Source organism: Paroedura picta, chromosome 12 (genome assembly GCF_049243985.1).
Source record: "Paroedura picta isolate Pp20150507F chromosome 12, Ppicta_v3.0, whole genome shotgun sequence".
Classification (NCBI taxonomy): Eukaryota; Metazoa; Chordata; class Lepidosauria; order Squamata; family Gekkonidae; genus Paroedura; species Paroedura picta.
This window is the reverse complement of record NC_135380.1, coordinates 450,045-473,218: the sequence shown is the minus strand read 5'-3', so window position 1 is coordinate 473,218 and position 23,174 is coordinate 450,045. Positions and strand designations below refer to the sequence as shown.

Genomic DNA, 23,174 nt, shown 5'->3' with positions numbered 1-23,174 from the left:
GGTTCAGATGTCAGGTCTTTTGGGAAAAAAAAAAACAGCAGAAAAAGGACAATAAAAGGCCTGGTATTTTTGTAAAAAAAAAAAAGATACAAAATGTTTTGCATACTGAACATTTCTACAGGATCTACCCATCAAAGTAAGTGGCTTCCAAAGTTTCTGGTGAGGTTGCTGCAGCACGCAAAAACATCATTTCTTCTACAAGAGCTCTGATTTCTGGCCTTGCTTGCTTCTGCTTCTCCTCCCTTCCTCACTCGTTAGGAGTGGTTTTTCCACAGGCCTTGGCACTTAGAACTGACCAACTTCTAATTGGAAATGGTAAGATGGAAACTAAATCCTCTCCCAACAGGGAAGGAGCAGTTCTCTTAATGCCTCCAGCTCAAGAGCCAGCTTGGCGTAGTGGTTTAGAACCACGGCTTCTAATCTGGGAAGCAGAGTTTGATCCCCACTCCTCCACATGCAGCCAGCTGGGCAACCTTGAACTTGTCTCAGAGCTGATCTGACCAGTCATGTCAGAGTTCTCTCAACCTCACCTGCCTCTCACAGGGTGTCTGTTGTGGGTAGAGGAACGGAAGGTGATTGCAAGCTGCTTTGAGACCTCCCTTGGGCAGTGAAAATGGGGGTATAAAAACTCTTCAATACATGGCAGCCCCCCAAAAATCAAAGCCCTCCACACAGACATGAACCTCTGTCATTTTTATTGTTCAAAGATAAATGTCACACTATATACACACTGAATACATATTGACATAAACCAGGCACAGTACAAATGCAGGCAGAATTTATAGGGCACCTGTATGAACATGTACTTCCTCCTCAGCAGGTCTTCCATGGCAAGGAAGTGCTGTCTCTTATGGTGAACTGAAACAGCCCGGCCAACCCATCGTATACATTGCCACCCCTGGAAGCTGCCCTGAACTCATTCTTCCCATCCCACTACCTTCACCCCTAAGATGGAGGATGCTGCAGTACTTGGGGGGGGGGGGGAGCCTTGGTCAGGTAACATCTTTATGGGCTCAGTGAGGGCCGGCCTGCACAGCAGAGGCCTGTCCAGGGTGGGCGTAAAGAGAGAAGAGAGCTTTTTTGCCTTCACAGTGACACCAGAACTTAAGAGGGTGTTTTCTGGCCTGAGACCTGCAGCTGCAGCAGAAAGGGGCAGCGGGACAGAGGGGTATTGGTGACAGCCACTGCCACTGAGACTTGATACTGGGCAAATCAGCCAGAGATCAACTGGGGATTTCTGCCAAAGGGCAAGGGGACAGAGCCCATCCAGAGAACTCTGTGGCCCAGTGGTCCCACAATTGTGGGCTGGGTGGGCTTGAGTGTCCAGTCATCTGCAGGTGAAGTGTTGGAGACGGTCACAGAATGTCCCCCATGTGCTCCTTTGGTGACTTCCTCTCTGCAAGCCACCGCTGGATCCGCTCCTTCAGTTCCATGTTTGGTCTGACCTGGTCCATGGTGAGGGGGCTCCGGTTGAAAGGATCCGTCTGGTCACTGTAGAAAGGAAACAGGAGAAGGTCAAGGAGGCCAAATCCTATTGGCCTATGGTGCCTCCATAGAGGCCCAGTAACTGGATACCCAAAAACCAGTATCTGGGCATGGTGCATCATACCCTGTTAGCATCCATGCTGCACATGGGATTGGCCTTTAAAAGCTGTCCAGAAACTTCAGATGTTCCAAAATGCAGCAGCCAGGCTACTGTCAGGGCGCGTGCAGCACCCATATTGCCCCTGTGCTGAGCCACTTTTGGGAACTCCCAGTTTGCTTCTTGGACCTGCAAGAACTGTGGCCAAGGTCTGCCTGCCTCCAAGCCTTGCTCTCTGTGCCTCCCCACGGGCCAACTAAGTTGCACTTTGGAATGCTCTCATGGAGGTTCACCTGGCACTTGTCCTTTAGGGACCATGCCAAAGCATTCCTCTTTCCCCAAACTTGGAACTGTTCCATCTTGTTTAATTGTTGTGTCTTCCACTAATAGCATGAGGGTTGCATTATAATTATAGGTTGCTCAATGCTATTGTTATGGCTTCTATCAATGCAATGCTGGTAACTTAATGGCCTTTATTTTCATGATTTTATTGTACATTTTTACTTTGCAAACGGCATCAAGCAGTTCTCTGGAAACATAGCATACTAGATTTAAAGCCCATTTTATTCTGCAATAAAATGGGCGCTAGCCCCACCTCCCTGGGGAAGCCTTCACAGGGTTTCCCCCCCCACACACAGAAGGGTTTTTCCTCCCCCCCCCCCATGGGAAAAGCCTCCCCAGGCGGGCCAGGCGACAGGGGGCTGCAGGCCTACCTTCCCTCTTGGCGGCCAGCAGAGGAATGGCTGCTGTGGGGTGAAGGTTTGCCCTTGTGGGAGGTGAGGCTGATTGGGAGGCGCTTTGCGCCTCCCAATTGGTGCTTGCCGGGCCTAACAGCCGATTGGTGGTTTAGGGCTGGACTGACAAGCGGAAGGCCCAATCGGGAGGCACTTCACACCTCCACATTGGGCCTTCCGCTTGTCAGTCCAGGGGAAGGGGCCAATGGGCACCCTTCCTCATCCTGGTCAGGGCCCGCCCTCAGGGCCCTTACTCTTTTATTTAATCTGCTCCACAAGAGCAGTTAATGATAAGTTTTCTAAATCAGCAATAAACTGGCTGACTCCCTGAAACTATGGACAACTTGTACACCGACCACAGAAGATGTTTGTAAAGAAGATATGAATTGAATCTTGCTCTTTTTCTCACTCCCATGCTAGATCACAGCTCTGGACAGGTTTCTCCTTACTTAGAAAACATTATCTGCAGCTCTCATTTGTTGGTCTCTCAGGTAATTCTGATTCTGGTGGAATATGGGCAGCCAATGAGAACCTGCTTTTGCGGGAGGAAAGCTTAAAGCACTTAGGAAGAAAAAGCCAAAGTACAATGCCATGAGAGAAATCAGGATTGGAAAGGGGGGGGGGGCAGTGCCAGAATTTAATGCAAGCACACTCTTCCTGAAAGGGAAGGAATCAAATGTCCCCCCCTCCCCATATATGGGAATACCTCAGGAGGTGCCTTGCAATGGTCGATCTGTCTACTGTGACCCGGGAGGAGGGCAGCAGCACTGGGTCAGTCATTAACGTGCTCATGATGGGATCCAGGAACTCATCGCAGGCATCAGAGTAGGTCTCCTCCTCTCGCTGCTGGCGATCTGCAAGGGACTGTAAGACAATACACAAAGCTGCCTTCCCCTGAGCCCGGCCATGCCAAGTATTACCAACCCTGACTGGCAATGGGTTTCTGAGGTCTCAGGTAGACAGTTTTCTGCATCACCTGCAACTGGCATGTATACCAGTTGCTCCACTGAGCCGCAGCCCCACCCTTAAAAGAAGAAACATGTCCTACAGATGCAGGCAAGCCTGGACTTCCCATTGTGGAGCACTCTCAAATCCTGGCTTTGCATTTGCACCAGTTCTTTGCTTCCACAAAAATGCATAAATTCACCCACACATGCCACACCACCAAAAAGGCTGGGCTACTTGCAAGAGAAACCCAGACCCATGTCAAGCATGCCGAGAAATAGTTCAGGAAGAGTATAACGCCTGGTCAGGGGCAAGACGATGGCCATCTCAAGGCTCCCTCTGTTGCAGAGTTTGGGGCAAAGTCAGCAGGGGGATACCCACCCCCACCTCTCCCTGAGCCTTCGGGGAGGGCGGTATATAAATATGAATGAATTAATTAATTAATATGACATATGGACTGCAGAGGGGAGGACTGTCAAACCCCACCCCCTTCACCTTGATTCGTTCTGCCAAGTTACTAAATGCTACAATCATGTCACCAGGCTTGTTAATCTTCTTCAGGACTCGGACAGTCTGAGCAAAGAGAGTTGGGGAATACGACCACCCATCTTTGGGCACTGTTGCACAAAAGTTCTCCTCATCCCTGTAACAGAAAAAGAAGTTGAAAGGAGACTGCTGAGGAGGGATGCCTGTTACCCACTGTGTGCAAGCAAATACAGTCAGAAGCCACAGGCAAGCCTGAGGTCAGCCAGGCATTTCTGTCCTTTACTGTGGTTCTAAGGCTAACTCTTGGGTTTCCTGCACAGCAATCCTCAGACGCCAGGCATTCTGGAAGAGTGGCCCTCTGAGAAACCCTCCACCATTTCTGAGTAGGGAGGTCAATAGAAGTAGAGAAGTTTAGAATCATAGAATAACAGAGTTGGAAGGGTCCTCATGGATCATCTAGTCCAACCCCCTGCACCACGCAGGACACTCACATCCCTATCGCTCATCCACTGTCACCTGCCACCCTCTTGAACCTTCACAGAATCAGCCTCTCTGTCAGGTGGCTATCTAGCCTCTGTTTAAAAATGTCCAAAGATGGAGAACCCACCACCTCCCGAAGAAGCATGTTCCACTGAGAAAAGACTCTGTCAGGAACTTCTTCCTGATGTTTAGACAGAATTTTTTGAATTAATTTCATCCCATTTGTTCTGGTCTGTTCCTCCAGGGCAAGAGAGAACAACTCTGCTCCATCCTCTATATGGCACCCTTTTAAATACTCAAAGATGGTTATCAAATCCTCTCTCAGCCGTCTCTTCTCCAGGCTAAACAGACCAAGCCTTTCCTCATACATCTTGGCCTCCAAACCCCACACCATCTTTGTTGCCCTCCTCTGCACTTAGGTAGGAAAAAACAATTACACCAATATAGGATGGGGGAGACTTGTCTTGGCAGTAGCATGTGTGAAAAGGATCTAGGAGTCTTAGTAAGCCATACATTGAACATGAGTCAGCAGTGTGACTCGGTGGCTAAAAAGGCAAATGGGATTTTGGCCTGTATTGTGTCCAGATCACTGGAGGTGACGGTACCGCTGCACTCTGCTCCTGGTTCAGCCTCACTTGGAGTACTGTGTTCAGTTTTGGGCACCCCATTTGAAGAGGGATGTAGACAAACTGGAGTGTGTCCAGAGGAGGGCAACACGGATGGTGAGGGGTTTGGAGACCAATTAATTCAAAATAAATAACCGCCCAGAGCTCCAAAGAAATGGGCGGTATAGAAATCTAAATAAACAAATTAATTAATTAAAAAGAAATTCCGTCTAAACATCAGAAAGAAGTTCTTGACAGTTACAGCAGTTTCTCAGTGGAACAGGCTTCCTCGGGAGGTGGTGGGTTTTCCATCTTTGGAAATTTTTAAACAGAGGCTAAATAGCCATCTGTCGGAGAGGCTGATTCTGTGAAGGCTCAAGGGTTACAGTGGATGAGCGATAGGGATGTGAGTGTCCTGCATAGTGCAGGGGGTTGGACTAGATAACACATGAGGTCCCTTCCAACTCTGTTATTCTATTATTCTAACCTTCTCTACTTCAAGAGAAGGGGACCTCCCTATTCCTAGCACATGGCCTCCTAGCACAGGAATCTGGAGGTGTGCTGCCTCTGCATCGGAAGCTTCCCTTCAGCCACTGGCTGACCTGTCCTCCATGACCTGCCATCCATGCCTGGGGTCATCACTTTGCCCACTGGCAGTGAGTTCCACAGCACAATTCCATTTCCTTCTGTCTGTCCTGAACCTGCCACCCATCAACTTCAATGGGTGTCCCCACATCCTAGTGTTATGGGAGAGAAGGAAAATATTCCTATCTACTTTCTCCACCCCATGCATGACTTTATAAACTTCTCCCAGTCTTCCACTTAGCCATCTTTTTTCCAGGCTGAAAGTTGAAGACTCCTCTCTTCACAGAAAAGGTGTTTCAACACCATCATCATCTTTGTTGCACACTCTTGCACTTTTCCCAGCCCTGCAGTGACCAGAATTGTGCCCAGGATTCCAAATGAGGCAGCACTGTCTCTCTTGTAAGGACAGCCTTCCCCAATGCTTTATGAACTATTGTCTCTTTGTTCCCTGCAACCTAGGCCAGACAATTCTGCAAGTGCCAGCATCAGTTGACCACACATGACCCTCCCCAACATACAACATACCCAAGATTCAAGTAGATGGTGCAGATGTCTGAGACCAGTTGCTGGGGCTTGAAATCAAACTCACTGAAGTCCTTGACTTTTAAGGCTCCCATTTTGGGGCCAACCAGATGCTGCAAGAAGTCATTGAGCATGGAGATCATGCGCTCTGCGAGGAAGGGGTGCACGAAGAGGGACTTGATCTCTGCAACAGAGAGCAGCTTGTTGATGCCAAGCAAGCCCCATTTCTACCTCCCTCCCAGGTGAAGAGTGCTGCCTTTACCTGAGGTCAGAAAAGCCAGGGTCCCAATGGTTTCATTGGACATGATGTTATGGAAGCGAGCAAGCTGGCCAAACATCTGCAGACTAGCTTCCTTCTCACGCCGTGCCTCTGGGGAGAGGCTGTCCCACTCACCCCTGTCCTTCTCAATCTGCTGGATCTTGATCTTGCTCAGGTACTGCAGAGGTAGAGGGCCAGGGGGGGAGGAGGAGAGATTGGATAGTGGTCAGTGATAATCTGAGCCCAAACCAGGCTCAAAGCACTATTTGGACAGGAAAATGGCTGCACATAACTGTCCAGCTGTGCTATTTTACAATACAGGGAGCACCTCACCAATACCCGATTGACTAGTTAATTCCAGTTTTCGGACTACTCAGGAGAACTTATAAGAATCATCTACAAACACTGGCATCTTGTTTCACAAATTCCTGGATGCAGTGAAAAATGACTTTTGGCATGGTGCAGTACAAATTAATGATTTAATAAACTGTGACACCAAATATGTGTTATATTTAACTAGCTTCAAAGCCCTTTCCTAAGAACGGGCTCTGAAAGGGTTCCCCTCCCCTAGCCAGGCAGCTTAAGGTGGCTTTGGGCCGCAGCTCACAGCCAAATCAAGTGGGGCGGGCGGGTGCTGGGCAGCTCCTTAGCAGGCAGTCAGCAGGCCGGGAGGCGCTCGTCAGCAGGCCCAGCCTAGCAGGCCAGGAGGTCCTTGTTAGCAAGCCCTCCACCACGACCCTTTGCCCAGGGCCCTCTCACCTGCTGCTGGCTCCAGGCACTAAGGAGTCTGAGAGCAAAGAGGCTAGAGTCCAGGGCTGGAGGGCGGGAGCCACAGGGGCAGGACCAATCAGGACAAGGCTGGCTGCATCCTGATTGGCCAGTTTGGTGTAGTGGTTAGGAGTGCGGACTTCTAATCTGGCATGCCGGGTTCGATTCTGCACTCCCCCACATGCAGCCAGCTGGGTGACCTTGGGCTCGCCACGGCACTGATAAAGCTGTTCTGACCGGGCAGTGATATCAGGGCTCTCTCAGCCTCACCCAACCCACAGGGTGTCTGTTGTGGGGAGAGGAATGGGAAGGCGACTGTAAGCCGCTTTGAGCCTCCTTCGGGTAGGGAAAAGCGGCATATAAGAACCAACTCTTCTTCTTCTTCTATTCCAACTTGGACAACCAGACACGTCCCACCCCCTAAGCTGTTTTAGAAATATATAGAGGAACAACAATGGATAAGGATTTTGTGCAAATGCAATTTGGGATATGTGGGGATGTCAACGCAAGCACTTAAAAGCACTTAAACCAGAATCCAGGAGCATAGATGTCGGCTCAGAAATAGGGTGTTTGATGCCCCCTTAGTTCAACACTGGATGGATCAGAAACATGGACTGGAGGACTTAACGTTTTTTGGACTGCAAACCTTAAAACCTAGTCTGGCGGGTTTGGTGTCTCAAACCAGCAGAGAGAGAGCTTTTTTATGTTCCATTTGGATACGATTTCCCCCAAGGGACTCAGTTCTACAATGGATTTTACTTGCTTCTTGTAGACCCTTTTTGCTCTCTTTGCCCCTTTAAATCAGTGCATTGCCAACACCTGGGTTGTCAGGGTGTGCTTTAAATGTGAAACGGGTGACAAACTGGTTGGGCACAACTGAAGAAGTGACCCCTTTACTGAAGAGCTATTGCCTATGTGATATCCTATACTTATAATACTGGTGATGTTATACGATGTTATATTAAGGCTGGTGGATCTGGATAGATTTTTGTGTATAATTTATTTAAAAGTGTTAGGGTGTGCTTTACTGGCTACAGATGAAAATATGATTTTGTTACTTTACATAATGTGTTGCTTTCATTATAGACTACAATTGCAACCACTGAAGAAGCAATAGAAAGCGGGATTAAATACTTGGGACCCCGTTCTGGTTGCAAAATTATTTAGGATTTAATAAATCTCAAGAAGACACAACCTTTTTCCTATTGGTTTTGTTTGCTTTGGGCGTATTTCTACAAGAAACCAATGGTGTTTCTTCATTTGATTCCTATGGAGACCATTCGGGTTGTGGAGTCCAAGATGACACCCACCCACCGTCCTCAACAGTGATGGGCTCAGGGAAGGCAAAAAGTAAAAAATCAATGCTGAATAGCCCATCCCTGCACTTTCAATGGGCAGAATCAGCAAATCTCAACGGGCCACAATTTGGCCAGTTTAAATGCCTCACCCTCTGCTTTCTCATGCAGTGCCTCAGATGGTGGGGGGGGGGGGGCAGGCAGGCAGAGAGCCCACCAAGCAGCTGATCTCTACTACCAGAGAAGGCAAAAGGGAGGCATTTACAGGGCCTGCAAAGCAATTGATACTAACACATCAGCTGCTTTGCATGTTTTTAAATGCCTCACCTTGCCTGGCAACACTTGAGAAAGCAAGGGTGGAGAAAGAGCCCATCAAACAGCTGAAGTGTGAGTTTCCTGGAGTGCAAAAGATGTGCCACCCATGCTCAGGAAGACAGTGGTCAGAGACCGTGTTGGAGGACTTTCTGTTAGTCCCCAGTTGTCTATTCTTCAGCAGGTGGTTACTCCACTGCTCCAGGGGCTCTTGGGAGAGACTGATTTCCACCCTGCAGGTTCTGTTGGATCTGTTAGTGGCCTTGAATATGAGCAACCTGGGGGACCCTACTGAGCCACCTCTCACCACCTAGGAGGTGGCCAATAGCTTGAGTCATGTGACAGAGATGGTTTTAACCAGATCACGTGAGGTAATGTTACTGATTTACTCCATTCTGTTAAGGCTTCACTTGGAGTACTGTGTTAAGTTTTGGGCACCACAACTGAACAAACAAGTAGATAAATTGGAGCATGTCCAGAGGAGGAATATGAAGATGGTGAGAGGTCTGGAGACCAAGTCATACGAGGAAAGGTTGAGGAAGCTTGGTCTGAGAGAAGATGACTAAGAGGTGATAAGATAACCATCTTCAAATACTTGAAGGGCTGTCAAATAGAAAATGGGGCAGTGATCCTAGAAGCCCACACAGAGCACCAGCAGCGGCCAGCAAGTTCTCCAGGTAAAGGGAAGCTGTGTGTGTGTTCTTCTAACACGCACCAATGAGAGCAACTGGTACTCCACTGTTCTGGGTTTTTCCCCCTCAGCAGCCCTGGCTTAGTGGAAACACTTTACCTGTATTGCTTCATCCAGTAGGAAAATGGCATCATTCATGAGCAGGTTAATGAAGCGCAGAAAGAGAGGAGGAGTCATTGCTTCCAGGTTCTCCAGGGCATAGTCTGCCAATGCCTGCAAAGAAGTGAGAGGCAACTGTTTCTACCAGCATCCGCCAGTGTAGACACTTAACCAGTGATGGGTGGGGTCTTGTCTTACCTTGATGCTATCCCGGTAAGAATCAGTGCCCCACATATACCGGAGAATGGGGTACATGGGCCTGCGATAGTTGAATTTTTGTTCAAACTGATGTGGATCTCCTAAGTAGGGGAAGAAAGAGAGAGAAAAAGAGATGTCCTGTATGTTGTCCTGGGCTCATTGCAAGAAGGGCTAGGAAAGTGTTAAACACAAAAATTCCTGGTGTGGAGTAAGGGGCTCAAAATTCCCCCTCTGTGTTGCTACAAAGGTCACCCCAAGCACAGTGCCCGGTCTGATGGGCAGGATGTCAGGCTGCCTCACCGGTGAACTCAATGTCCACAAAGACCTTGATGAGTGCTTCAGCCAAGTGAGCAGCATGCTGGTAGGAGCAGAAGATCCTCTTACGATGGAAGACACTGGAGACAAGTGAGTTCTGCACAGGATCCAAGTGGGGCATGACAGCCTCCAGCACCTCTGCTAGCTTGGCCCGCAGATGTGGGTTCTTCATCCTACAAGGGACAAAAGAATGTAGGCTGTCCAAGACACCTGCCAGTAAGGCCTTCATATAATCTGAAAGTTTCATCTGCCACAGAAACAGAACATGAAAACCACAGGAAACCACCTGACAGATGTTTGTATGGAGAGGCAGGGCATAAATATTTCAAACCAATTTAAACAATGGAGTCCCAGCAATTGCACAGGTGTACCCTGGTCTTCTAGAAGAGGAGAGAAGAGCTGGTTTCTTATATCTGCTTTTCACTACCCAAAGGAGCCTCCAAGCCTTCCTTTCCTCTCCCCAAAACAGACACCCTATGAGGTAGGTGGGACTGAGACATCTCTGAGAGAATGGCTAAGAGAAGCAGGACTGGCCAAGATCACCTGGCTGGCTTCATGTGAAGGAGGAGTGGGGAATCAAATTTAGTTCTCTAGATTAGAGTCCACTGCTCCTAAGCACTCTGGCTTCTAAGCTAACGCTGCTTGTTTGGGATTTGTAGCACCCAAGAAGTTTGGACTCCACATCAATTTTCCCAACAGTAGTGGCCATCACCTTTCCAAGCGGCTGTTCTAGGCCTGGTGTGCCAGGTCCCCAGCTTCTGGGCACAAAGCAAAGACACAGGAGCCAACAGACAGATAGGCCTGGGCAATGCTCTTGTGAACATGTTCCCACCAGCTGTCTGAAGAGAGGCTTGGCCAAAGGCTTTCATCTGGCCCACACTTCCCCTTCACCCCCCACCCACCAACTATTCCCTAGAAGCAAAGGCCTTAGAGGGAAAGCAGCCAACAATGCCTTTACCTGCCCACATCCCCAGTAAAAACTGTCACAAAGTCCAGGATGTGTTTCAAGGAGTCACCCGATGTCTCCAGGAGGTCATCATTAAAGCGGCGCAGAAAAATGAAGAAGTCCCCCAAGTTATCAGCGAAGAACTCTGTGAACAGAAGCCCCAAATACGCTGCTTGCTGGGAATGTGTCTTGCTCGCCACTTTCCCATGGTCCATGGGGGGGCTGGCTGTTCAATGCTATGGCTCACATCAGCAACCCTCCCCCTGGTCTGACAACTCACACCATTTTACAAAGCCTCCACTTTAGTGTGCCATGCTTTTGATCCACCAGTGGCAGGTGACCACACAGGCAGGATAAGCACCTACAAGACAGTAGCTGCTGAAAATCCATTATCCAACAGGTATTTCCCAATCATGTAGTGCTTTAGGTGCAACCAACCCCTCGCGATCACAGAAGGAAAGATGCTACTTGACAGCCCCCACAGGCAGCAAGGGATGTCAGTCACCTGGGACATAGGCCAGGGCACTCTCCTTCACTTCTGGCAGAGGGAATGTCAGGTCCACAAATTCTGTGCCTTGATTTTCAATGGCCAGCTGAACCAGGAGAACAGACATGGACACCTGCAGGTTGAGGCAGTTCTGCAGCATCTGTGGCTCTGTCATAGCAGTTTTGGTGGAGAGATAGATGGTCATGAGGCGCTCAAACTGCTCTCGAAGGCTGTCTGCCGTGGGGCTGGAGCTTTGCTGAGCCTCTCGCCATGCCACCTGCAGCCGGTGGAGGCTTTGGTTGATTTTGATCAGTTGGTCATGCAATCTGTACAATCCACACCAGTACAAATATAAACCAGAAGGAAAGGAAGGCTCAAAGACAGAGCGTAAGATAACTCACTAAGAGAAAAGCAAGCTGCCCACTCAAAGGAGTCCATGACAGAGGCAAAAGCCTGCACCCTGCTTGCCCAGGGCTCTGCTGGATTGGACAATCAACAGTGCCCTGAAAAGGTCAGCCTCTTTGAAGGGTGGCCTGGCCTGGCCTAGACAGGAGATGCTTGTCAGCCCAGCAGCCTAGGATTTCACCCACAGCCCTGAGGCAGCCTCTATCAGAACCAACATCTGCCTAAGCAAGTTTGTGCTCACACATATTTCCACCCCAGATGTCAGCAAGCCCACAAATAAAGCCCTTCCCACCCACTAGAGTCAGTAGGGAGACTTTGCCATTCCTGGAGACAATACCTGTGAAATCCCAGATGGAGCGTATACTGTGTCAACACCAAGTTCTCTGTCACCAGGTTGTAGCTGGGGGCAAACTTGGGATCCTGGTCCATTACAGCTGGGATCAAGCAGGTCTCCTTTTCCAGACCTTTAAAAAAAGGTAAAGGGAGTGATTCCCCATCAGCTCTGATAAGCATCCCCCCCAAAAAAGGGGATGGCAGAGGATTCTGTTTTTCACTGTTCATCTTTTATTGGGGGGTGTTATCTGCTGCCTGTCTAGAGACCTGTTTGGGGCAGTTCAACAAGTAAAAACACAACCTGCAAAATTAGCTGTTATTATCTATTCCTAGCTAGTATTTTGAGAATGGAATCTGACAAGTCCAGCAGCACCTCAGAGACATGAGGTTTTGTGAGTCAGAGAGTACTTCAGATGCAATGGAAAGACAGAAAATAATGTCATTTTTAACCACCAAATTAGAACATGGGAGGGAGAGTTGATCTGACAGGGTGGGCATCATACATTAGTTGTGATTCTCGATGTCAAGGACTTGGATAGTTGTTATGTGTAACTAATGATGAGAGAGATCAGAAGTTCTGTTCTCTCTCTTCCATGTGCTGAAGATAAGCAAAGGAGCAATAAGAATACACCAATTAAGGAAGAAGTCGGAAGTATAAGAGACTTCACTAACATCAATAAAGCATAATGGCATCATGTAACACATTAAGAACAGTTGTCATGAACCCCATTTCATGACCTGAGCTTAGTGTGGTGTGCTCCTGGGGACTCCTGGGCTGCTGGTCTGTGCCTAACTCAGGTCATGAAATGGGGTTCTATCTGAAGGAGTCTCAATGCAGTTTACAATCGCCATCTCTTTCCCCTCCCCACAACAGAAACTCAGTGAGGTGGGTGAGGCTGAGAGAGCCCTGAGATTCCTGCTCAGTCAGAACAGCTCTATCAGTGCTGTGGTGAGCCCAAGGTCACCCAAGCTGGCTGCATGTGAATCAAACCTGGCTCAGATTAGAAGCTGGTGCCCCTAACCACTATACCAAGCTGGCTCAGGCATTTGAATGAGGAGCTTGTCCTTCAGAAGAAGCCTGGAACATCACCCAGCCAGCTTCATGGCCATCCTGTGGCAGGCTTTCCCAGAAGCAAAGTTTAAAGAAACTGCGGCACATGCATGGGCACAGCCTCACAACTTTTAGCTCACCTTTCATGTGCACGTTCTTGCTCCTCTGCTCTTCCTCATTCAGCTCTTTCAGAGCACAGTAGGTGGGGTCAAAAGTGAGGAGCCGGGGAGACCTGGGCTTACAGAAGGGCTGGCACAGCCTCAGGAGGGCAGCCCCCAAGTTCAGGGAAAAGGCATCTGAGGCATACATCTGGAAGAAAAGCTCTGGCATCTGGTTGGCCCAGATCTTGGTGCGGCCTGCATTGGCATGGAGGCAATTCCCAAGCCATGACAGGATCCGGTGCTTCGTCTGTGGGGAGAGCTGCAGCAGGTTCTTCAGCATCTGATAGATCTTCTCGTGGAACTGGGACATAAACTGTTGCCAAAGACAGAACTGTTAGGATGCATGTGAGCATATGTATACACACAATTTTAGAACTCCAGCCTTCCCAATCTGGATGGTGTGCAGCTAACAGTGGCCCACTCCACCAGGAACCTGGGATTGATACTTGATGCCTCCCTCTCAATGGAGGTTCAGATCACGATGGTAGCACGGCTGGCATTTTACCACCTCCGCCAAGCCAAACTACTAGCGTCCTACTTGGCCCTGGAACACCTAGCCACAGTGACCCATGCAATGGTAATCTCTAGGATGGACTTCTGTAACTCACTCTACGCTGGCCTGCCCTTATCCTTGATCCAGAAACAGCAATTAGTCCAGAATGCAGCCGCCAGGGTCCTCACAGCAACACCTCGGAGGTTCCACATCCAGCCCATCCTCCAGCAGCTGCGTTGGCTCCCAATTGAATTCCGGATCAGGCTTAAGGTTTTGGTTATCTCCTTCAAGGCCATACACGGTCCGGGCCCAGCATACCTGAGGGATTGCCTCTCTGCCTACGCTGCTCAAAGAGCCTTGTGCTCTACCTCCTCCAACCTCCTGGTGGTCCCTGGCCCCAAGGAAGCCCCCTTGACCTTGACCAGGGCCAGAGCCTTTTTCATTCTGGCCCCCACCTGGGGGAATGAGCTCCCAGAGGAGATCAGGGCCCTGAAAAAACTAAAGCAGTTAGTTCCACAGGTCCTGCAAAAGGGAGCTCCTCCACCAGGCATTTGGTTGAGGTCGACCTGTCCATCACTTCCAATTGGCCCCCAAGCCCTCCCGTCCTACCATGACTATGAACAAATCCACCCTACCCTGGGTCTCAGTACGAGTTGAGCTAAGGCTCTAGCAGTTTCACCTTCCTTTAATGTTATTGTTATTATTATTATGTAAAAGTTATTGTTACCACCTTACTGTTACTTGAATGGTGTTACCTGCACTATTTTGTTGTTTTCTGTAAACCGCCCTGAGCCTTCGGGGAGGGCAGCATAGAAATACAACAAACAAACAACAAACCAACAAGCATCATACCTACCCTGAGCCACCAGAGAGAGGGTGGGTAATAAATCTAATATGATTATAATTAACAGCTACAAGAGTTTCCTAACACAATGCTTGTAGAGTGAACACTGATCTGGAAAATCCAGGACAGAAGACAGCTAGAGATCTAGCTAATTTTCACCCTTCCAAGTATCTCTTTCATTTTGAGGACCACTTTCTCCCCCATGATGTGATTCTAAAGGTAAAGGTATCCCCTGTGCAAGCACCGAGTCATGTCTGACCCTTGGGGTGACGCCCTCTAGCGTTTTCATGGCAGACTCAATACGGAGTGGTTTGCCAGTGCCTTCCCCAGTCATTACCGTTTGCCCTCCAGCAAGCTGGGTACTCATTTTACCGTCCTCGGAAGGATGGAAGGCTGAGTCAACCTTGAGCCGGCTGCTGGGATCGAACTCCCAGCCTCATGGGCAAAGCTTTCAGACGGCTGCTTTACCACTCTGCGCCACAAGAGGCTCTCTTGTGATTCTACTTGGACCCTATTCAAAGGCCTCATCTTTTGACACACAGGGTGAGCAGGACACACTAGAGGTCATTACTCTGGAGAAGTCCTTGCCAAGGAGGGCTGCCTTCCACTTCCTGCTGACATTTTTGCGAAAGGAGACTGAGGGATGTCTGTCTGCTTAACATATTTTTCTAGTTCTTTTTCTGTGGACTGGCTGTGGTTAGTTGATCAGCGTGCACGGTTGCACTGTACTTGATGTTTGGTCCTTGTTGTGAGCTACCTTGGGGATCGATTCTGGAAGTGAAATACTGAAGGCTCAATCACAAACAATTCCCTTGAGAAGATGGAAGGAGCCTCAGGAAGCCAAGGTAGCTCCATAAACAGCTGTCAAATGATTTGAGGAATGAAAAAAAGTCATTTAGGAAATGGAAGGAAGGCCTTATTACCTATAGAGTGTTAGAAAAGCTAAAGCTCAGTATGAGCTTAGGTTAACAAGGTGCTAAACATAGCAAAAAAAGGGTTCTTCAGTTATATTTCAAGTAGGAAAAAAGTGTAGGGACAATGTAGGACCACTGTGAGGACAAGGAGTGGTTTGGAGACCAAGATGTATGAAGAAAGGTTGGGAGAGCTTGGTCTGTTTAGCCTGGAGAGAAGACGACTAAGAGGAGATCTGGTAGCCATCTTTAAGTATTTAAAAGGCAGCCATGTAGAGGATGGAGCAGAGTTGTTCTCTTTTGCCCCAGAGGGACAGACCAATGGGATGAAATTAATTCAAAAGAAATGCCGTCTAAACATCCAGAAGAAGTTCCCGACAGCTCAGTGGAACAGGCTTCCTCGGGAGGTGGTGAGTTTTTAAACAGAGGCAGAATAGCCATCTGACAGAGAGGCTGATTATGTGAAGGTTCAAGGGCATGGCAGGTTACAGTGGTTGAGTGATATGGTTGTGAGTGTCCTGCATAGTGCAGGGGGTTGGACTTGATGACCCAGGAGGTCCCTTCCAACTCTGTAATTCTATGACCAGCAGCATGAAAGTGTTCATATGCTCAAGGAAGAGAAAGGTGGTCATCATCTAGTATCCTCCCCTATTCTGACCACTGCTAGCCCAGGTGCATGAATAGCACTGGCTGTGAGGAGTCACTTCCACCCACCTGGTGAATGTTGGATTCCTGCACTTTGATCTCTTGAGGGCTGGACCGAGACGGGGACAGAAAATAGCCATGGTTCTCAATAATACCCGGAGTCTTCAACAAGCAGGAAATGCTCAAGATGGTTCCCAATAAAGTCTTCTGGTACAATTGCCCATTGGTAAGGTCTTTGGGCTGGATGTATTCTACGAAGATCTGAACAAAGGGAAGCCAAAAGTTTTGATAAACAAGTACAACAAGAACAGCCAAGGAATAAAAAACAACCAAGAAGCCCTTTTCAATTCCCTTAGGAAAATTAAAGGTAAAGGTAAAGGTATCCCCCTGTGCAAGCACCGGGTCATGTCTGACCCTTGGGGTGACGCCTCTAGCATTTTCATGGCAGACTCAATACAGGGTGGTTTGCCAGTGCCTTCCCCAGTCATTACCGTTTACCCCCAGCAAGTTGGGTACTCATTTTACCGACCTCAGAAGGATGGAAGGCTGAGTCAACCTTGAGCTGGCTGCAGGGATTGAACTCCCAGCCTCATGGGCAGAGCTTTCAGGCTGCATGTGTGCTGCCTTACCACTCTGTGCCACAAGAGGCTCTGTTAGGAAAATTAAGATTCCCTAAAGGCAGCCAGTCCTTGTGTAACAAGCATCCTAGCCATGTCTGGACTCATTGCCCACACACAGCCCCAGTAGGTCAGGAAGAGCCTTGCAGGAAAGCTTTGCAGAGAATGCGCAGCCATCTCCTCAAAAGGGTGGCTCTGAGCGGGTAGTAGCTGGAGGTTCATGAGGCAATATGCCTTGCAGCTTCCTGGGGAGAAGACATCCAAGCGCTCACCTTGGCTATATCTTTCTGTCTGGTGAAGTAAAGGAGCATGTCCAAGTAGGAATACAGTAGGATCTGGCACAGTTGCAGTTCTCTGATCCGTCCCAGAAGGATATCAAAGACAGGCACCATGACTTCCCCAAATGTCCGCACTTCCTCATCCATGGTAATGACTTCTATAACCTCTTCCAGGAACTCAGTTACTTCTTCAAAGTCTACAGAGGAGAGTGAGAGGAAGGAAAAACAAACCTAAGAGTGCCTTGTAAAAACTTTTAGGAGCTGCAGCTCACTCATTTTCTATAAGGCTCTGCAAAAGCTTAGAGAAGGGGCCATGCACAGGGGCAAAGCACTGGCTTTACATACAGAGGGTCCCAGCTCAATCCCTGGTGCCATCTCCAGTTAAAAGGATCAGGTAGCAGGGGATGTGAAGGACCTCTGAGACACAAGAGAGGTGTGGCAAGTTAGAGTAGACTTTATTGGTCCAGCAGTCTCATTCAGTACAGGACAGTTTCATGCATTCAACTTACGAGCCCCTCTCAATGCCTCCAGCATTAAGTCCACCAGCTGCTCGTAGACATTCTGGTTGATGTAAATCTCTGGTGTGAGAAGGACTGTACGGGTATTGGACACAGTCAGATTCCGACAACGCACTGCGAAGGGCAAAAGATTCTCTGGCACCTTGGTGATCTAGGACAACAAAAGAGAGCCCTTTGCCTGTGGCCTGCTCTGCTCAGGGCCAGCAGGCTAATGAGGAACGTGCCACATGTTTACCAACCTCCTCTTTTGCCCTTTGGAAGCAGGCAAAGAGATAATGCAGAATGCGCTTCTCCCCTGCATCTCTGTCAGCAGAGAGATTCTGTGTAGTGGTGGTGGTCATGTAAATCAAGTGATTCCCTGGTTCTGGCAGCAGCAATCGGGTGAAGAGTGCCTGCAGACATAAATCCCAAGATGGGTCCAAGGGTCTCTGGGGAAAATACTTTAGTATCTCTCACTCACAACCACTAACTTAGACAACAAGACCTTGGTCGGATATGCAAGCTAACCCTTGCACTGAATGCCAGGTCCTTCACTCTTAATAGCAATAATTAAGATTATATTGATTACTGGACTTTTTTTGGAGCTGTGGAGTTTTAAATAAATGAAAGCTAAATATTATGGGTGAGATGAGATGTGCCTTTACCGTTCAAGGAAAAAGTTGAACCAAGCCACACAAACATTTTTAGAGAAGACCAAAATCTTCCATCCAGACCACATGGTCCAAAGGGCAAAGCCAGCCTCCCCAGCCACCCCCTCCCACCCCAATTCTCAGCCAGGGGAAGCCACTGGGTACCTGCTCCACATTCTCCATGTCCAGCCAGTCCTGGTCCTCCAGGTCCTCTGCCAGATCCTCCAGGTAGACACAACGCAAGGGAATCCCATTGCCACTTTTCAGACCAGGATCACCTGTGTTGTTTGGGGGGGGGGGGAGGCAAGCTGAAGCTCAGAACTGAGTCCCAGGATGGCTGCAATCCAAATAGCCAGCAAGCACTTAGAGCCATAGAATCATAGAGTTGGAAGGGGCCATACAGGCCATCTAGTTCAACCCCCTGCTCAACACAGGATCAGCCCAAAGCATCCTAAAGCATCCAAGAAAAGTGCGTATCCAGCCTTTGCTTGAAGACTGCCAGTGAGGGGGAGCTCACCACCTCCTTAGGGAGCCTATTCCACTGCTGAACTACTCTGACTGTGAAATTTTTTCCTCCTGATATCTAGCCTATATCGTTGTACTTGAAGTTTAAACCCATTACTGCGTGTCCTCTCCTCTGCAGCCAATGGGAACAGCATCCTGCCCGCCTCCAAATGACAACCTTTCAAATACTTAAAGAGGGCTATCATGTCTCAACCACGCACTTACAAATCTTTACTAATGAATATTTTAACTTTGTTTTTTTGCCTGCCTCAAAGCAACTTGAAATGTTATTAAGTAATAAAGGTACAATATAGACATATTAAAACTACACAGCCACAAACCTAACCCACAACACCTTCTAATAAGCATTATCCAGAACAAGCGCCTTTAAGGAACTTTAAAACAGATATTTGATACTCCATATCTCAACACTACACCATATTCCCCCTTCCCCCAAGTTCATTTGCCTCACAGACATTAGGGATCAAGGAACAGAGTCACGACTCACATGAAGTTGCCTTCTATGGAGTCACACCATTTGTCTATCAAAGTTAATATTATCCACTCAGACTGGCACCAGCTTTCGAGGGTCTCAGGCTGAGGTCATTCACATGACCTACTTCCTGGCTCTTAACTGGAGATACCGGGGATTGAACCTGGGACCTTCAATATGCAAACCAGGGACTCTTTTACTGAGCCACTGTCCGTTCCCAAAGATTATATTTTCTTGGGGGTATTTTGGACCATCTCCTGCTTCAGAAAATTGCTAGAAAGCCAGGATTACATCTCATTGCAGTATTTGGGTTGGATCATGTCAATGGCATGAGAATTTGAAAAATTAATTTGAAATAGAGGACGGGAAATTAATTACTGAAATATACAAGATATTATTAAGGAAGGGACAAACTCCAGTGCAGGTCATGAAAAAGAACTGAGAAACAGAAATGAATCCTAAATGTAATGACAAGAACTGGAAACAAATATTTCAACTATTCCTTTTAAATCAATTTCAAGAGGTTTACAAGAACATGCATTAAAGATCTAGGGATGGTAATGAAATGGAAAATTCCCTGAACCAACCCTGTGAACCCAGAAACAAACTGGTTTGGGCTGGTCCATTTTGTTTACAAACAGGGACTTTCCTTGGTTACATGGTGCATAAAAGTAAGGTATAGAGCCACTCTTGAGGAATTAACAAATAAAATTAGATTTTTGGGGTGTTGAGAGATAATTGTAAGATAATTTGGAATACTTTTATAATTTATTTAATGCAATTTTCAAAAAACAGTTTGTTTAAAAACATTAATTGATTGGATGGAAAGCCTTATCTGAAAGTATTGACTAAGGTGTTGAATAGTTAGGATGTTTTTAGAAATGAATGTAATGAAATTGTGTGGAATAGTAGTCAATTTTGATGGGAGTTTCTCTCTCTCCCCCCCCCCATGTTTTTCTTCTCTTTTCCTGCTTTTTGGTTCACGTACATTCATGGCTTTCTTGTATGTTCTATTTACTGCCTGGAGCAATAAGGTGGCATTGCCTCTATATTGGATGTGAGCTATTGGATTGCTTTGTTTTGTTGTGCTTTCTGTGGTGATATTTGTCTTTGTGTGTAAAATAAATAAAATTATTTTCAAAAATATCAGTGTCATAGGTCACATTTCAAGAGAAACAGGCAGTGCACATCGGATCAAGAGGCCGAAATATGCCTTGGAACTGGAGGATGTTTTGAAGTCCTTAACCACAGAGATCTAGAATAGGAAGGGGGGGGGGAGGCAGCCACTTAGGAGTGACCAGTCCCTCACCATCATTCAAAACCACTCACCACCTCCCCTGCTGCTGCCAGCCCTTTAAATCAACTTCTCTTCTCTTTCCCTTTCCTGTAAAAGTGTGGGCACATGCATGCATACACAAATGTTTACTCTGGATAGAAAAGAAGTGTGCTAGTGACTCTTGCCCCTTGCATCAAAGCTGTTATTTGCCTCACTGGAGGAAAACAGAGGTTATGGGTGAAGTTTCACCTAAAGTGCAGTTACCAATTTATTTTATTTATATTTATCCCTGCCATTCTCAAAACCAGTCCGGCTCATGGTGGTTTACAATAAAAGAATAAAATACAATATGACATAATAAAAATACAATATAACCCCCTCAACAATAATCCCTCAACAATAACAACAACCAAGATGGCAGGAAAACAATCTAAAAACCCATCCCCAATAGCCACTGTCATCTTTGGGAGAGAGACTGCCCAGATATCAAAGGCAGTCACTGCAGGTCCTATATAGGGAGGGACCTGATTTTCCTGGCCTGGCCTCAACCAAATGCCTGGTGGAAGAGCTCTGTCTTACAGCCCCTGTGGAATTATGACAGATCCATCAGGGCCCTCAGCTCTTCCAGGAGCTCATTCCACCAGGACAGGGCCAAAAAGGCCTTGGCCAAGGCTAGTCAGGGACCACCAGCAGATTCACACCTACAAAGTTAAGAGCCCTACGGGGGGTATAAGGAGACAAGCAGTCCTCTAGATAAGCAGGGCCCAGGCTGAAGATGGCCTTAAAGGTAAGAACCAAAGCATTGACCCTTATCCAGAAGCCAACTGGCAACCAATGCAGCTGTCTCAGCATAGGCTGGACATGGGTCCTCCAAGATGATCTTGTGAGGATGGTGGGGGGGGGGGCAGGGCACTGACAATGAATTAAGGAGAAAAGGTTTCTCCACCGCAGCCACACAGATTTGCTCTGAAACGCTGTCATTTTTGTACAGCCATGCATTCTGTGACTCGCACCTTCCATTTTCTGCCCACAGCGGCCAAGGCTCTTGGAAAAATTTAAGTAGCTCTGAGAAACATGACACCCACCCCCTCCTTATATTTATTTATTCATTCATATCCAGCCTTTCTCCTCAATGGAGACCAAGAACAGCTTACATTGTTCTCCTCTCTTCCATTTTATCCTCCAGACAACCCTCTGTGTGAGGTTAGGCTATTTGTGACTGGCTCAAGGACACCCAAAAAGCATCAGTGGCAAAGTAGAGACTTGTACCTGGGTTTTACTAGTCTGACACTATAAACACTATACTATTCTGGCTCTAGAGCAGAGCTCTGCGGCAGAGGATGGAATAGACTTCTAAAGCCATTCGCAGAGATGTTTCTCCACTCCAATCTAGCACCCATTGTATTCCTGAATGCAATGGGTCTTGCCCCTAGTTTAATAATTTCACACTAGACGAAGAAAAAGTAGAATTGGTTCTTATATACTACTTTTCTCTACCCAAAAGAGTCTCAAAGTGGCTTCCAGTCGCCTTCCCTTTCCTCTCCCCACAACAGACACCCTGTGAGGTGGGTGAGCCTGATATTACTGCTCGGTCAGAATAGCTTTATCAGTGGTGTGGTGAGCCCAAGGCCACCCAGCTGGCTGCATGTGGGGAGAGCAGAGTCGAACCCAGCTCATCAGATAATAAGTCCGCATTCCTAACCACTACACCACAATGGTTCTCTAATGAAAGTATTGAGCTGGGATTAACGGGAGCAGGATATGATCCAAAAGTACTGAGTTAAAATGAATTAATTGGGATTAATTCCCACAGATCCTCTCCTCTGGAATACAACAAGCAAGTGGTTTGGAGGGGCAGATAGACACTGACTCTCAATTGTCCTGTGAGTTGAGAGTAGACATTCTACAGTTAAATCACTGCTCAGCATCCCAGAGAGCAGCACCCCTGTACTTACTGTTGTCAAGAGTGATCAGGAAAATTCTCTGGATCATGTGGTTGATGTTGAGCTGCTCACAGAGCTCCTGCTGCGATCGGAAGGAACGGCTGATCTCAGCCACAGAGTAATCACACTCATCCAGACTTTCAGACACGCTGTTGTCAGAGTCATCCTGGCTGGCTGAGGTTTCTTCCACTGGAAGAGGACAGCTGGTTAATGAGAAGTCATGGATGCTTGCGGCTGCCCCTGCCCTGAGCCGGGGGCTGGACTAGATGGCCTGGGCGGCCCCTTCCCCCTCTAGGCTTCTCTGCCGCCCGCCCAGGCACGGGGGGGGGGGGGGCGCGGCGGAGGCGTTTCTCGCTCCCTTCTCCCCTCAGCGTGCCCAGCCAGGCGCCCTCCCCCGCCCGAGAGTGGCCTCTGCCTCCGAGGCCGCCGGATTGCGCTCCCCGAGGGGAGGCCGCGGCCGTTGGGCGGGCGGGCGGGCGGGCGGGAGGCAGACAGACAGACAGACCCCCGCCCCCCGCCGGGCCTCGGACTGCGCGCGAGCGGCCGGGGGGCTCCCTGGATCTCACCCGCGGGCGGCCTCGGCGGCTTCTGCGCGGCGGCGAACTGCTTGGCGTCGGCCACGGAGCTGAAGAGGGCGGCGAAGGGGTTCCGGGAGAGGCCGCCGCGGTTGTTGTTCTCCCGGTCCGTCATCTCCGCGCCGGGCCCGGCCCGCCAGCCAGCCAGCCAGCCAGCCGGGCAACACGCACGTCACTCGAGCGCGCCCC

The 23,174-nt window shown here is 48.4% G+C and overlaps 1 protein-coding gene across 2 annotated transcripts; it reads right to left on the bottom strand.

Annotated features, from left to right (window-relative positions):
• Nucleotides 1-678: 678 nt before the first annotated feature.
• UBE4A (ubiquitination factor E4A) lies at nt 679-23,174 on the bottom strand. Of its 2 annotated transcripts, XM_077307122.1 has the most exons (19): nt 22,977-23,174; nt 22,423-22,599; nt 18,360-18,472; nt 17,805-17,957; nt 17,557-17,716; nt 17,042-17,244; nt 16,222-16,413; nt 13,239-13,572; nt 12,052-12,178; nt 11,328-11,635; nt 10,835-10,967; nt 9,862-10,049; nt 9,562-9,662; nt 9,364-9,477; nt 6,202-6,376; nt 5,943-6,123; nt 3,757-3,904; nt 3,023-3,180; nt 679-1,491 (listed from the first exon to the last, which is right to left on the bottom strand). In XM_077307122.1, exons 1-19 carry the CDS (start codon nt 23,098-23,100, stop codon nt 1,356-1,358), a joined length of 3,225 nt encoding a protein of 1,074 aa, XP_077163237.1. In that variant the 5' UTR covers nt 23,101-23,174; the 3' UTR covers nt 679-1,355. The 2 variants fall into 2 exon arrangements, with proteins under 2 accessions (XP_077163237.1, XP_077163239.1); XM_077307124.1 differs by lacking the exons at nt 10,835-10,967; nt 11,328-11,635.